This window comes from Macrobrachium rosenbergii, chromosome 8 (assembly GCF_040412425.1).
Source record: "Macrobrachium rosenbergii isolate ZJJX-2024 chromosome 8, ASM4041242v1, whole genome shotgun sequence".
Lineage (NCBI taxonomy): Eukaryota > Metazoa > Arthropoda > Malacostraca > Decapoda > Palaemonidae > Macrobrachium > Macrobrachium rosenbergii.
Genome location: NC_089748.1, coordinates 11159384 through 11175270, shown reverse-complemented (window position 1 = coordinate 11175270; position 15887 = coordinate 11159384). Strand labels below are relative to the sequence as shown.

General features: G+C 37.1%; 1 protein-coding gene across 4 annotated transcripts in view; it reads left to right on the top strand.

Annotated features, from left to right (window-relative positions):
• LOC136840602 (E3 ubiquitin-protein ligase ZNRF3-like) overlaps positions 1 to 15887 on the top strand; it is a 714205-nt gene that overhangs the window by 577880 nt on the left and 120438 nt on the right. The window contains exon 1 of one of the 4 annotated variants that reach the window (XM_067107281.1): positions 1633 to 2256. The exons of 1 other annotated variant lie outside the window; for it this stretch is intronic. In XM_067107281.1, coding sequence (XP_066963382.1) covers positions 2245 to 2256 — 12 coding nt within the window. In that variant the 5' untranslated portion in view covers positions 1633 to 2244. Of the gene's footprint in view, positions 1 to 1632; positions 2257 to 7067; positions 7474 to 15887 lie in introns of those variants that run through there. 2 more of the 4 variants (XM_067107280.1, XM_067107283.1) reach the window with 2 other exon arrangements.

Here is a 15887-nt window from a genome sequence, read left to right as displayed (position 1 = left end):
AGTGTAGTGGTAACAGCAACACTTGGAAAGTCATTATCTTTACTTAATTTAATTATATATCCAGTCACTAATACCTAAGCGTATTGCGTCTAAATACTTACTGAATTCATTTGGGTTAAATTAACGCCATTCAGCATCAAAAGTCAATCAATCTCATAATTGAAAACAGAAGCCGTTTTACTCGTTCCGCAAAGATGATAATATTTTGTTTGTCTTGAATTCAACAGCGATGAACCAAAGCCTGTTAGTATTGGCATTAATAAAAACAACGATCCCCAGAGGGAAGTGAACGAAGGCAGAATTGACAATAAAAGAAAAAAACTAAGCTACGAAGATACATTAGACAGTGAAATGAAATTTAAGATGGTGACATTGGTGGGACTGCTTGGTTGCGCACAAGGAAATTAATGAAAGAAATTATGATGACATCAGAGCGAGAGAACTCTCCGTTGAATCTAGGACTATTTCATTGTCTGTTATATATACCATCATCAGATTCAATGGGAATAAAACTGGAAATCATACTGAGAGCAGAAAAAACCTTCTTTTAGGTCTATATATGTTACTGGTTCCGGTCATATAAGTTCTCTTTACAACAACAAGTAGTTTGATTAAAATGTAATAGCTGGTATACAGAACACTAATTAGAGAGAGAGAGAGAGAGAGAGCAACTTCGTCTCCGAAGTCAGACATTTACTAATAGATTAATTCTATTTCTTGGTCTATATCAGAAAGAGAGAGAGAGAGAGAGAGAGCATAGAATTATCCTTGAAATCGTCCTTTGGTCAATACCTTTCATTCTGATTTTAGAATTAGGTCTCTACTCTACGGCATTATTATAAAATGTTTTGCCTTTCCGTTTGCACAGGCAGATTGGATGGAAGCACTGCATAATTATTGCTTGGCATGCAATAAAGCCATCTGCTGAACCATTAACGCAGTTCTATTAGTCTGCCACACAAGCTAAATGAAGACTATTCAGTGATACCTAATTCTTTCCCCTTATGTTCCCTATCATTTGCCGAGGTCAATATGAAATCCGATGAAAATGAGTTGAACTTTATTACAGAAATCAGCATTTTACCTTCTTTGACAGTAATAAGCTCATTAAAACCATGAAATTATTTGTTTTACATAGCAGTATATTCTTTTCTTTAAGCCCGAACATCAGGAAAACACGAAAATCCATTATTTATACAGATCGAAAAGGATATCTGAAATATTTAAAAATAAATTTTATTGAATGGGAAAATCGAGACAAAAGAATTATGATGACTATCCATACTCATAGTCTCCTAATCATGAGCGAAACATTCTGAGACTTGAATCGTTTCGTTTGTGCAAAGTCTAATTTAGTGATAAGTTTAAGCTATTTGTATGTCTCGATCACGATCATTAATATATAGAAATATGCATAGTTATATGTAGTTCTTTTATCTGAAGTTTTTATCCACTGAAGATATAGTTTTTTGCTGTAAATAAACACGAGGAAAAATCTATTTAATGGGTGCAACTATCGTCATTTTCGCGTAGTTCAGTGTGCAACTTAAACCAGAAACGATTTTTTTTTGCGCGTTCCTTTGTTCTTTAAATCAGTTTAAAAGGACTACCCACACTATCTCCCTCCATCCAGAGGACAGTTTACAGCTTCGACCTACAACAGTTTCATTCAATGGCTGTTCAAAGTTTTGCTCTCGCCTGTCGCCATACTTCAGTGGTGTTTACTGAACTTTAACATATTATAGTACTTTTTATGCTCTGTACTTCCGTTGCATGCTTGTCAACAAGAGGAACAGGTATCTTAAGAAGTTGGGAGAAGATTAGCCATCCGAAGTAAAGAAAAATTTAGAGGTAAATGAGAGTAAGCCACGAGTTAATTTCATTCCAGAATGATCTCTCGACCAAGGTGGAACTAGTGGCTGTGTTGTTATCCCTAGTGATAAAGTGAACACAAAAACCAAAGTTTAGTGTTATTGCGTAAACACTTGAAGAAGAAAATGTGAGTTGGACCGTGAAAAGACAAACATCTTCAGTTTCTAGTCTCGTCAGAAGACTGTCCCTTCGGTGGAAGAGTTACACCGACGAACTCGCGGCCTGGTTTCGATTGTGTATATGTACTGGGTGTGAAGAATGTCAAAGTGAAATTTCAAGAAATAGAAGTGTAATGAAAGTCGAAGGGCACTCCATTTAAAACTTATCAAACGAGGCCGACAAGATATTTCCTGGGAGGTTAGGAAAGTCTGAATGGAGATGAAGGTAAGTAAAGGGAATGATTTTTTCCAACTACATAATGTGGTTCTTGAAGTGCTCAAAAGGCATTTAGTATTGCAGAGTATTTGCTGAGAATACTCATATTTTGGTGGGGAAAGCTATTTGAATACAGTCTCCCATTAGCAATTTGGGTAGATCTAAGTAATAGCTCCGCGGCGGCGATTTCCTTCTAACTTGACTTTTTCTAGTGTTGTGGTTGCTAATTATGGATTTACCTTCAGTTTTTGTCGCATGAGTGTAATTAACCTGTAATTAACCCCTGAAGTCCATCCAACAAAGGGTTTCCATACGCGATCTTCACAAGACAGAGCACGGATACGTCTGTTTGGAACGGTTAATCATACCCCGTCCGGCAAGTGCAATAACTTGTTAACGTATGGTCACCGCCCCCGCCCCCCGGCGACAGTACTAAACACGGCGAAGGGACATTCCAGTTGGCCGACAACAGACAAATAAAAAACCAGTTTCCAAGGTAAAAACAGGCGCGGAGCTAATAGTTAGAATTACCGCAATTTGAATTGGTGCAAAGGTTAATCAAACTTCAAGTTGATTTTTCTCAAAAGACTTTTTACGTTAATTTGTAATTAAGTGCTGATAAAATCCATGGTTTTTTGTATAATGGTAAAATCTAAGGTATTATTTTGCTTTTAATGCCAATCCTTTGTATTTTTTTCTTTTCCCCTTAAGTGTCGCTAGTATGCTTAATACGAAAATCATACCAAAATCTACTGCAGATTCATGTTGCCAAGATATTTAACGAGGAATGCTGTTACCCACTTGGACTTTTTCAAAAGTACTTTGATCATGTTTTGACAGTCACGCGAGTTGGGCTCCCGACTGGATTCCCCACCCCCCCACCCCCATTAGATTATGGAGTAGGGTGTGTAGTGTATTTGGAATGTTCTTTGTTATTTTCATTTGGAAATGTGGGTACGTGGAAAATACTAAAACCAGAATTTGTTTTTTTTTTTAGTTTCGCCAATTATGTGGGATTTTGCAATTCAGACATTGAAAAATATGGCTTCAGTTCTTAGCAGTGGTGTTCCTTGGATGACGTCGGTTGATTTGATTTTCTATCTTTTGTGGGTTTTGAACGTATCTGACGTTCATGGGAGTAACAAATTAGAAATTTAAAAATACTGGGACCATTTTAGTTTTCTGTACAAGAAAACTATTGTGCTGGCATTGTCTGTCCGTCCGCATTTTTTTCTTTCCGCTCTTTTTCTGTCCGCCCTCAGATCTTAAAAGTTACTGAGACTAGAGGACTGCAAATTGGTATGTTGATCATCAACCCTTCAATCATCAAACATACCAAATTGCAGCCCTCTAGCCTCAGTAGATTTTATTTTATTTAAGGTTAAAGTTAGCCATAATCGTGCTTCTGGCAACGATATAGGATAACCACCACCGGACCGTGGTTAAAGTTTCATGGGCCGTGGCTCATACAGCATTATACCGAGACCATCGAAAGATAGATCCATTTTCGGTGATTATACTCTGTAGCGGGTTTACAGAAAACTCGATTACTACGAAGAAACTTGGGCCCATTTTTTACTTGTTTATCTTACAATTAAGGAGGACCATAGTGAGAGACCAGTGTTTTTGGGTGGTTGGGTGGGGGGAATGCAAAATGGTGGTAGCCTAATTTTGTAAGTTCTGATTGTGATTAAGATAAGGTTTAGTGAATGTTTTAAAATAGCATCACGCATTAAGGCAAGTAAGGGCGTGGCATTCTAGGTTATTTTAATGGGAGGTCAGGCAAGGACTAGCCGCCTTAGGTTAGATAGCAGACTTATTCAGTGCCTGAGGTTAGGTTAGGTGGGGGGATTCCGGGGCCTATGAAACCCCTCCCCCCATTAGGCAGGGACCCGGCATTTTAGGTTAGGTCAAAACACTATTCTTTTTAATTTACAGTGCTCTAGTTTAATTAGGTTAAGGGGTCCACGGGTGTGAAGGTATTATTTTACTTGCCATGTTAGGACCTGGCGCCCTAGTTGGGTTACGTTAAATGCATCTGAGTTTTTTCACTGGTTTTTTTGTTTTGACTACCCAGAAACTATGCTTCTCCACTGATGCCCCCCTAGTTGTTAGATTTAAGGGGGTCGAGTTTCAAAAAAAAAAAAAATCATTTGCTAATGAAACGAACATCAGAAATTATCACAGCAGACATTAAAACAAAGAAAAAAATCATATCTTCAACACTGGGATGATTATGATTTAAAGGTAAGATTTACTGGTTTGGCTGGGTCGCAGTTTTGTTATTTATTTTATTTTACAATGCCCTAGATTCGATGAAGTGGTGGGGGATTCAGAGGAGGATGAAGCCCCAAGGGCTTGGTTAGGGCCCAGCCACACTAGGTAATGTTGGATTTGGGGTGGCTTGGATAGGCAGCCACTCTATTGTTGTGTTTTACAGTGCGATTGGTTAGTTAAGATGGGAGGTCTAGGGGGCAAAGCCTCTCTGATTAGGAGAGGATCGTTGCCCAAGATTAGGTTAAGTTAGATACATCCTTTTATTTCAGAAGCTTTGTGTTTTCCCCGACCCAAAAACCCTCGCTTTCCCACTACTGTTCCCTATAACTGTAAGGATGTAATGGGGAGGTCTAGTATCTTTAAAACTACTCATTTGCCCGCGAAATGAACGTCAGAAACGCTCCAAGCATGCATTAATACATAGGAAATCCTAATCCTATAGTAATTTCAGGCCAGAAATATGATTATGGTTTAAAATAACACTTTACCTAACTTAAAAAGAATTGAAATTCATAGGCAACAAAGAAACTTTCGCCATCGAGAAACTAACTTTGCATTTTAATTTGTTGTTAGAACTTGAAATTTATTATTTTTTTAATTCACATTTACTGTATTCATAGGAAATTTGATGAAGCATATTATAAGACCACTTAAGATGCTTTCAGATAAGATTAAAAACACAAAAAACATAAAATGAGTAGTTTTTATATGTTGAGAAAATCAATAAAAATAAAAATATGACCTTAAGTATTTCTTCAAGTTCAGGTTTAAAGAAAAGAATATTGGTAAGTGCTAGGTAAAATGAGCCATTTCGTAGCAGCACGAATTCAGAATCCTTCACTGCCAGATGCTCAGATGGTATTGCATTATTAGTCATTTATATCCCCTGTTACATGTTTTTCCTTATAGAGTTCATTAAAATTTAGATTTTTAAACATGGCTGATACATTTGATTGTATTTCATATTGCTGCTTTTTCCACGTGTCTTGGCAACACGTAGTCTCTGAGGCTGGAGGGCATGTGCCTCTCCAACAGCTGTTAATTAAGTCTGAATAGAAGTTCTGGTTTCGTGTTCTGAATTATTAACACATTTGGTAAATTTTTACTGTAAAACTTCATCATATTCTAGAGTTGATAACAACATTTTCTCATGTTTTTATGTCTGCTTTGAATGTTTCTGACATGCATTTCTTTAGCAAACGAATAGTTTTAGAAATATTGAACGCCCCCTTATATCATACAATTCAAGAGGCCTACAGTGGAAATGCGGGTTTTTTGAAAAGGAAAAACACAAATGAATGCAATACAAGAATGCACTTAACCTAACCTAGGACACTGGTGAGCCATTGAATAGGGTCTGTATAAAAGCTTGGGAGGAAACTGAAATCGTTTATGGAATCCAATATGGGAGTGTATGAATAGATTGTTAAGCCAAGCCTCCTTTACTGAAATGAAGTGTTGATGTACAATGAGAATGAGTGAAAAATGTGGAAGCTTTTGAAATGATCTGGCTGCGTCGTATATGTGGTGTATGAAGGTCTGATAGGGTGAGAAATGTGGATTATGTAAGTGGTAATAAGCTCAGCATAGGTGACAAGGCGGATCATAATATTTTGAGATGATTCCGTCACTTGGAAAGAACAGAAGAGTTCAGAAGTGTTCCGGAGGAGAGCAACACCCAGAAGGGGTTGAATAAAAGGGGTGAAAGAGGTGTTGGACAGTAAGGACCTTAACCTCCTACAGCCGTGAGAACTAAGAAAGTGGTTTATTTAGTCGAGTGTTGATCCCAATGGTGCGGGTGTTGTAATTGACAATAACGGTTTATCGCCGAATATATATATATATATATATATATATATATATATATATATATATATATATATATATATATATATATATATATATATATATATATATATATATATATATATACTGTAAATATATTATATATATATATATATATATATATATATATATATATTATATATATATATATTATATATATATATATATATATATATATATATATATATATATCATACTGTATATATATAATGTAATGTATGTATGTATGTAAACGTTTGTGTGTGTTTGCGCGCGCATTACAATCTGTATTTCCGCACTTAAAAATCCTTGTATGGTATTTAATATTGAAACCTGTATACACGTTCTTTAAATTGATCTCTACTATTGACGGTTTTGAAATTATAGAGCCAACTTTGCAAAGGCGAGAAATGCAGTGTTTATTGAAAGCGTTGCACATCTGTCGTTGCTTGTGTGCACAGGTGTTGGCTTGCATGAAGAGCGTGCGCATCTGGCATTAATTACAGCACTCTTGTAAGGCTAAGATGATGCAGCGTGCTTTTCGCCCTCTTATTTTTTTCTTTTTAAATAGACAATATGGAGTCTCCATTATTGCGTGCCCGTGTCATGTGCGTTCCAACTATGCGTACAGGGAGGTTTGTGCGTACGTGCGTGAGCTTTCGCTGCCGCCCCGGTCGGGAAAGGGGACCCTTGGTGAGATTGAAGGGGGAGAGGAGAGCGTAGTGCCGGGGCGCCCTGCTGGGGGAATTGTTGAGTGCCAGCGGGAGGAGGCGGGGGTTGGAAGGTCGGTAGGGTAGGGAGTGAGAGAGTTGAAGACTTCAGTGTGGTTGTGTCAGTGATGGTGGGTGGTTGTTGTTGTGCGCGCTGATGAGTGCTTCGCGCCACACACTCCTGCCCTCCCCAACCCCGGCGGGGCTCTGTGCCGTGTTGCTGTGTCTGATAGCTCAGGTCACAGCCACGGAGGTCACCCAGGGGCTAACACCCACGGGGGGGCGCCGGGCCCTGGTGACTGTGGCTGTACCCATACAAGACCGCCACGGCAAGTACACAGAGCAGGAGCTAACTGTGTGGGGGGCTTTTTCGCCCTTGGCTACCGCTGGCCCTGCTGAGGGCAAGTTCCTTCAGGTAAGGATGATGCTTAGCATCCTCATCTTTGCGCCTTTTCTCGCACACATCCTTCTCCTTCTCCTTGTCCCCGGTCTTCTGCGCCTCCTTTTCTGTCGGTCGGTGTAGCTCTTTCACCTTTCGCCTCCTGAAGGATGCTCGCTAGGAAGAGCTGGAAGAGTAAGATCGATGTAATCGGAGGTTCTCCTCGGACACCACAGGCCTTCTTTGTGTCTGGGCGATACCGTAAGATGCATGTGTGTAAGGTAGAGAGAGAGAGAGAGAGAGAGAGAGAGAGAGAGAGAGAGAGAGAACCGTCGTTAAGAGCGCCACAAGTGGGTCGCAGCTTGAATAAGAGAGAGAGACACACACACAGACAGATGAGGAGAGAGAGAGAGAGAGAGAGAGATATGTGTACCGGTGACACACTGACATGAAGGAAAGAGAACGTCTCATAAAACAAGAAGTGATAATCATTACTGATATCTATCCTATGAAGAGTTGAATGATTACTAACATGATTCCCATAAAAGAAATTTTCTGTTTCGGATTGGGTCACTTATACCTAAGTACGAAGACCTTTGTGCTGTGTGTGTGTGTGTGTGTGTGTGTGATACCCTATTCCTGTGCGTGCCAGGTGTTCCTTAATTCTTGCATAAACAATCGAAGTGATTATACTTGGTATGGAAAATTTACATTTGTAATTGTGATTGTTATTCTGAAGGTTATAATGGTTTTCTCTTCTGTTCAGGGCGAGTGTTTGGCGGCTAAACAACGACATAATTCTATTAGTTTGTTTTTAATGTTGTACAATCGAAATAGAAACATTTCTCTAGGTCTGGCTTCCATTTGGAAGGAAATGATTCAAGAAAAGAGAGAGTGAAAATGTTGCTTGCAAGAATCCCGTGAAATGTTTTGTGGATTAACGTTTGTGGCTCAGAGGTACATATTCATATTAAAATTGTATTTTGGTCGACCACCATCTCTTTCAGCTGTATTTTATTGGTGCGTGAGTTGCCTGTTTCCGTGATTTTCTAGTCCAACACATAATGTTTATTTTGCTCTCTTCTGTATAAGATAGATTACATTGTACCCCACATGTTTTGTAGTCTGCCAGGTTTTCGTGTTCTGTGTCTTTGATGAAGTTAATGCCAAGAGATCCGCTCTTTTTATTATTAATCCTGTTAGGAAAGGCTTTAATGTCTTTTTTTATAATTGTATGTTATTATAATTCTCATTATCATTATTATTTTCACGTATTGCACGTATTTGAAGTAGTGAAAGTTTCCCACTGACACTTTTTGTAACATTTAAAAAATATCGAACATTCACTCTCTGGTTGCTTTTCCTTTATTGATAACGAAAGAAGTGGAATTACACTTTTAAAAACATAATTTACTTGCGCACATATACATATACATATACACGTGTGTGAGAGTTAATTTCTTGAAACTTTGAAGCTTTATTACTGTCACTCTTTTGTTTCTTTGTTCAATGAACGTCAGATCCCACAAGTAGTGAATAACTAGCATCATATGAAACCTAATTGTTTAGAAGGATTGATTGAAGACTATGAATACAGTTTTGTGTGGACAGTTTACATAAACACTGTATGAGTTTAGTGTATGGCTGAAGTTATCAGCATTCGCTAACATTCATATGGAAGTAAGATGTATTTTTTTTTTATTTAGGTATACTATTCGAGCAGAAAGCGAATGATTTTATGCCCATGTATCATCATCGTAACTTGTTTTGACAGCTAACGTACGCAGTGGTACGTTACCTCAAGAGGCATTGTGTTGCTTTCAAGACAGTTGTTGTCGTCTGAATCTTGGTTGAGATGTCTTTTGTAAATTGTTTAATAGATAAAGGAGTTTTATGTCATTGTAGTCTAAGCCTCGTGAATAGAATGAAAAGAAAGATTGTCCAATTCCCGTGTTCTGTGAAAGATTGGTCAAGTTGTAAACTAACGCTTTTTGAAAAGGCAAGTCAGTGAAATGGTTCTTGTGAATATGAACAGGTTTATATAATAATACACACACACATACACACACACACACACACACACACACACACATATATATATATATATATATATATATATATATATATATATATATATATATATATATATATATATATATATATATTAGTGTATGAGCATACATTGAACAAATGTGGAATTGTATGCTCAATATGTAAGTAAACAAACAGACGGAAGGTCGGACAATGGCTGTCATAAATCACATCTCGCCTTTGAGCCAGTCCAGGTGCATCAAGCAGAGGATGTTCTGACTCAAGGCTGATCTCATGGTGAGAATTGTCAAGGCGAAAGAGGCGGAAAGTAGATGAAATTAGAATATTGCTGTTGCTCTTAAGACTATTCTTACTGTTGCGATGGTAAAAATGATGTTATTGTTATTATTGTTGTTGCAGTTTTTGTTGTTGAAATATTAGCTGTATTATCATTATTATTAAATGTGAGAAAAACAATACGAACAGTAACGTACAGCATCATGATTATTGTCATTGAGGGAAGGTGAATTTGATGTCCACATCACTGATGCAAGGCCAAAAAAGTATTCAAAAGCAAAAAGTTGAGAGACAAGAAACATAAAAATGATGATTGTCAAGGATGCATATTGGAAGCAGGCTTCGAGTACAGCTCATCATGTTTTTGTTTCTTTATGTTTGTTGTTCTTTGCCAAGTTTCTGTGGATGTTTGAAAGCCGCTTTTGGAAGATCGGTATTTTGGTATTGTTTCTGTTTTGTTTGCTGTAGACTGTGTTTGTAGTCGCTGGTCCTTCGGGCAGCTTGTTTTCACCTTTGTCTATAGATGACTTTTGACGGTTGCACTAGTATGAAACGGTTTCGTCTAGTGATACAAAAATTCATTATTGGTTACAGAGTCACCTCTGTGGCAGTAGTACATTAACATATTAGGTCGTCAGTATACACATACACACACACACACACACACACATATATATATATATATATATATATATATATATATATATATATATATATATATATATATATATATATATATATATAATATATATATATATATATATATATATATATATATATATATATATAATATATATATATATATATATATATATATATATATATATATATATATATATATATATATATATATATATATATAATGTGTGTAATAGCCACAGTGGCCTCTACAATTCTAGGTATCCTGATTTACGCCTATCATTTCAATCCTTGAAATTCAGATGGGAAATAAATGATACAACCCTTTACTCCCGTGGTTCGAACCCACGCTAAAAAGTTAAGTATATCTTAGTTTAACCAGACCACTGAGCTGGTTAACAGCTCTCCTAGGGCTGGCCCGAAGGATTAGACTTATTTTTATGTGGCTAAGAACCAACTGGTTACCTAGCAACGGGACCTACAGCTTATTGTGGAATCCAAACCACATTATGACGAGAAATGAATTTCTATCACCAGAAATAAATTCCTCTAATTCTTCATTGGCGGTTCGGAGAGTCGAACGCTGGGCCAACAGCGTGCCAGTCGAAAGCTCTACCACCCCTCCAAAGAAGAACTCGAACCCACGCTAGCTGGTAAAATTGAGGTTAGTGCTTGTCCTACTGAGTTGCGAAGAAGTTAAATAGTAATTTCGACTATTAAAAAAAGGTATATGTGTATATATTTATAAACGTATATACTGCATATATATGTACATAGATACACACACGCAGAGGACTATAAGTCGAAAGGCCTTGCCTTGTAGTACTCCATTGTTTCTTTTTCCTTCGTGGCATTGCCCCTATGTATATGTGTATATATATATATATATATATATATATATATATATATATATATATATATGTATATGTATGTATATATATACACTACTTATATGTGTGTGTGTAGATATGTATGTATATATATATATTTATGTGTACCTATGTACACATATGCAGTGTATATATATATATATATATATATATATATATATATATATATATATATATATATATATATATATATATATATATATATATATATAGAGAGAGAGAGAGAAAGAGAAAGGAATTCACCGTGAGCTCCTTCCGTTGTCATCACAAGTACAAAGTCGGCGTGACCGGCGGCAGTCGCCGTCTGTGGTGTGTGATCCCCTGTACTTGGTGTTTAATCCGCCTCCTAATCCTGCAACACTTCTCTGTATCAGGTATCATATGCTTATTGATCTTGCTTAAACACCGAAGCTCCTGCCTCCCAGTTCTCCCCTCCCCCTCCCCTCCCCTCTTCTCCCTCCTTTTCCGTTCTTGTTTGTTCTTTCACTCGGTTTCCTTTTACGCTTACGGCTGATTTCTGTCAGCCTTTCAGCTTATTTTGGGCCTTCTTGACTTTATTTAGAATTTCACTCTTGTTTTTTGTCTGTCGTCTGATGAAGACGGAGCGAAGGTTGGATTCTTGTTACTAATGCAATTATTTGTTCCACCCTCCCTGCTTCTACTGCACCATCCAAGCAACCATTTTAAACTGCGTAATGACTGAACAGAAGAGAGAGATGCTCATGAAATGCTCTCAGTCCTCAACTAAAATTGCGGACTCACAACTTCTGGCCAAAGAATTGTGCTGGTTGTATGTGGCTTTATATTATAGTAGGTCCTATTGGTATTAGTAAACAAAAGGTCTAGTTCAGCACTAAAACATGTATGTCCTTTTGTGATTTGCATGTCTTCTTATTTTCACGCACACACAAACACATACACACACAAACATACATACACACACACAAACACACACATATATATGTGTGTATGTGTATGTAGAATCTACATATACACTCACACACACAGAGACACACCCCCATATATATGTGTGTGTGTGTTTGTGTCAATAACAGCTTGATATATATTTTGCTGTAACCTTATGGCTGATCAGGTATGCAAAAGAACATGATTTTGTCATGTAAACAGTCTTTTATGCATATTTTAAACTTCATATATATATATATATATATATATATATATATATATATATATATATATATATATATATATATACATACACACACACATATATATATATATATATATATATATATAAATTATAGATTTTAAATTTTTTATTTTTATATATCGGCATTCTACTCTGTTGGCAACTGCATGCAAAGTTAAAGACCTGTTTTGTCTCGCAAATGAATGTATGCACAGTATAAATAATCATCACTATTGTGAAATCATTATCGTCCTTGGAAAGTTTGACCGACAAGTAACGAGGCATGAACATATTGCCAACTTGAAAGCGAACGAACGTAGCTCTGTGAATGCTTCTGCTTTCCGGTTGCTTTTGTTTGTTTGATAGTGTTCTTGACTTGACGAGCAATTATGAACGCTGTTGTGACAATCAGAAGCGATAATGAGTTGCATCACGTAATTCCTTGTCGTTAAATCTTAATCGTTTCTCTCTCTCTCTCTCTCTCTCTCTCTCTCTCTCTCTCTCTCTCCAGCCCAGTGAGCTCATTAAATGTAATTCATGAATTAGAAGCGAGATCAAAGGTAGACAAGTGACCAGTGAACGAGCGATCTCCATTGGTGGGAGGATACGACTGTCGAATGATGCGGATTCATCCCATTTGGTCTCTCTTCTGTGTCCAGTGTTCCTGTATGAACAGAGAGAATTTCAACAATTTATTTGTGCCACGAAGTTTCAGTTGTAAATCAGGGTTATGCTAATATTCGATCGCATTTTAGAAATCTCTTGCCTTTTTTATTGTAGGCTTTTTTAAAATCATCTCTTTATCTTATTTGACTCAAGAATTTTATAATCATCTTTTGCACTCTCTCTCTCTCTCTCTCTCTCTCTCTCTCTCTCTCTCTCTCTCTCTCTCTCTCTCTCTCTCTCTCTCTCTCTCTCTCATACACACAAGCAGTTTATATGTATAATATATACACATACATATATATAGCCTATATATATAATATGTAAGTGCGGGAGTACATTTCGAAACCCAAGCAAACTTATAGCTGTGGCATCAAGCATTTATCCTAATGTCAAGAGCAAATTCCTTGTTGCTGGTTTTGATCCTGTGCTCTTTCTCCGTTCATCTGTGCCTTTGAACTTCCCGTTTCTTATTTCCTTTGATGGTGAATAGACAAGAAGACTCCCAAGTGTGGTGGGAAGAAGTCTTCCATCTCATGTCCATTTCCTTATATTTATGACCTCCCCTTGAAGGAGGCAGCTTCAACTTCCAGAGTTAATTATAAATATCGGGATTTTTCTTATGTCGAGTCCCTAAGGAAAGTGCTTTTCCTTTTCCTCGTCTTTTCCCCTTCGATGTATTCTTTTGTCCTTTGTTGTTTACTGGAAGTAAGAAAGATCTATTGAATCTTTTTTTGTTCCTTATCCGGATTGGCTGGGATTAATTACTGGTCGGGCATTTTTATTGTTTGCCTGAGACGAACGAAAATATTCTCAACTTGTCTACGAGGAACGTGGGATTATCCAGATGATGTAAATTCCATGTACGATGCGTTGTTTCTCTTCTGCTGCTCCTTTAACGTTTGCAGCAGACAGATGTCGACAGAGAGAACTTTGTCTCGCAATTTTTTTATTTTACGGATTTTCGTACTTCAGAATCCTAGGATTTCTTAGCCATGAGGTTGTACAGGCCCCACAATTCCCCAGTTTTCAGTATTTCCTTTTTAATTTATATTTAAAGTTTAATACTTTTATACTTAATATTTTACTTTTATTCTTGAATTTTTGTTTTTTGAGGCTTTTAACTTTTCTCTTGTTTTACGTGATTTATGTGTTTGTTTGTGGTGTGATTCCTTTTGATTTTCAGCAAAAAACATGTTTAAATGAATTGTGGGGATTAACTGAAAACTGTAGCCAAACTCCCGCTAATAAGATAAAAGAATGTTTTACTTTTTCATAAAAACAGAGAAGTCTTTGTGGTTAGTGGGAGACTTTGAGCGAAACTTTCAAAGAAACCGCCTCCAGATCTTCGTTTGAAGTTTTCTTCCATGTTTGTTTCTTAGTTCATTTGTTTGTTTATCTGCTTTATCTTTGTCCTCCTCCGTCCACGTTCTCTCCTATCATTCCTGAGCCCCCACTTTTCTCCTCCCCTCTCCCTCTCCGTCACCCTCACCCTCATCCTCACCCTCACCCTCATTCTCATTCATTCTCTTTCCCTTGGCCCCTCTTCGTAGATATCATCATCAATATTTCAATCATCATCATCCACGATACTTCATTAATAGTACTCTAATGCTTGTTATTATGAAAGTATACTATCTCTCTCTCTCTCTCTCTCTCTCTCTCTCTCTCTCTCTCTCTCTCTCTCTCTCTCTCTCTCTCCCTTATTTTATATTGATTCATTTTACTTTTTTGCATTTATTGTGGGTGGGGACTGGGTTGATTCTTTTTCAGATATCAACAACTCTGACACCACGGAAGCAAAAAATGAAAAAGTATTAATTCATTGTAATCGAATGGAATGGCGAATACTTGTTAGGTATTTTTATAACTACTCTCCCTTATGTATATTATATATATATATATATATATATATATATATATATATATATATATATATATATATATATGTGTGTGTGTGTGTGTGTGTGTGTGTATACGTGGGTGTGGTGTATTAGGTAAATGAGTAAACAGGCAGACACATCATTCGTTTCTCTGTTTCTGTCATTTGTTTACGTGATTTTGGGTGTGACTCTTCCATTGCTTTGCTATTGCTTTTTAGAAGTCCATTATGCTCTTATACATTTTTAACTGGACGTGTGAAGCTCCTGTGCGATACTCTTAACGTGTGTTTGATAAGAGAACGAAGGAGTTCTTCGAAACGAGCGCAAGGACTTTGCGTAAAATGAAAAAGAGAGAATTCCACTTAGCAGTCACTGGCCTCTCGACCTGTTAAGAGTGGAGAGTAGCAAAATCATTTCACAGTCCGACGTGAGTTAACATGCTAACGAGTGATTAAACCCTTGAATTGGTAGTTACGAAGGCTCTTTCTCCCTCATATTAGAGATCTCCTACATTCTTAGTTACTACATTCTTACTTTAATCTTTCCCCTTTGAAGGTCGGAAAGAGGAAAATAAATTGACGGGCGCCCCCTTTGATGTGCCGGCACCGTACATATTCCGCTTAGTCTTAGCCTCAGTCATCTCTCTCTCTCTCTCTCTCTCTCTCTTAATGTCTATATATACCGGATGTTTTTACTGCGTTTTTTTGGATTTCATGCATTGGTTTCTTATTTTCTTTTAGTGAAGGAAATGTTTTTTATTCACCTAGTTTGTCTTTTCGGAAGGAAAGGGCCATCTATCGACCGTGAAATAATGGCGACTGATATGACTTCAAAGAAAGAATACGCATGATGATGAATGCGCAGCGGCTTATTTTAACATTATGAATCTCGGGTGAA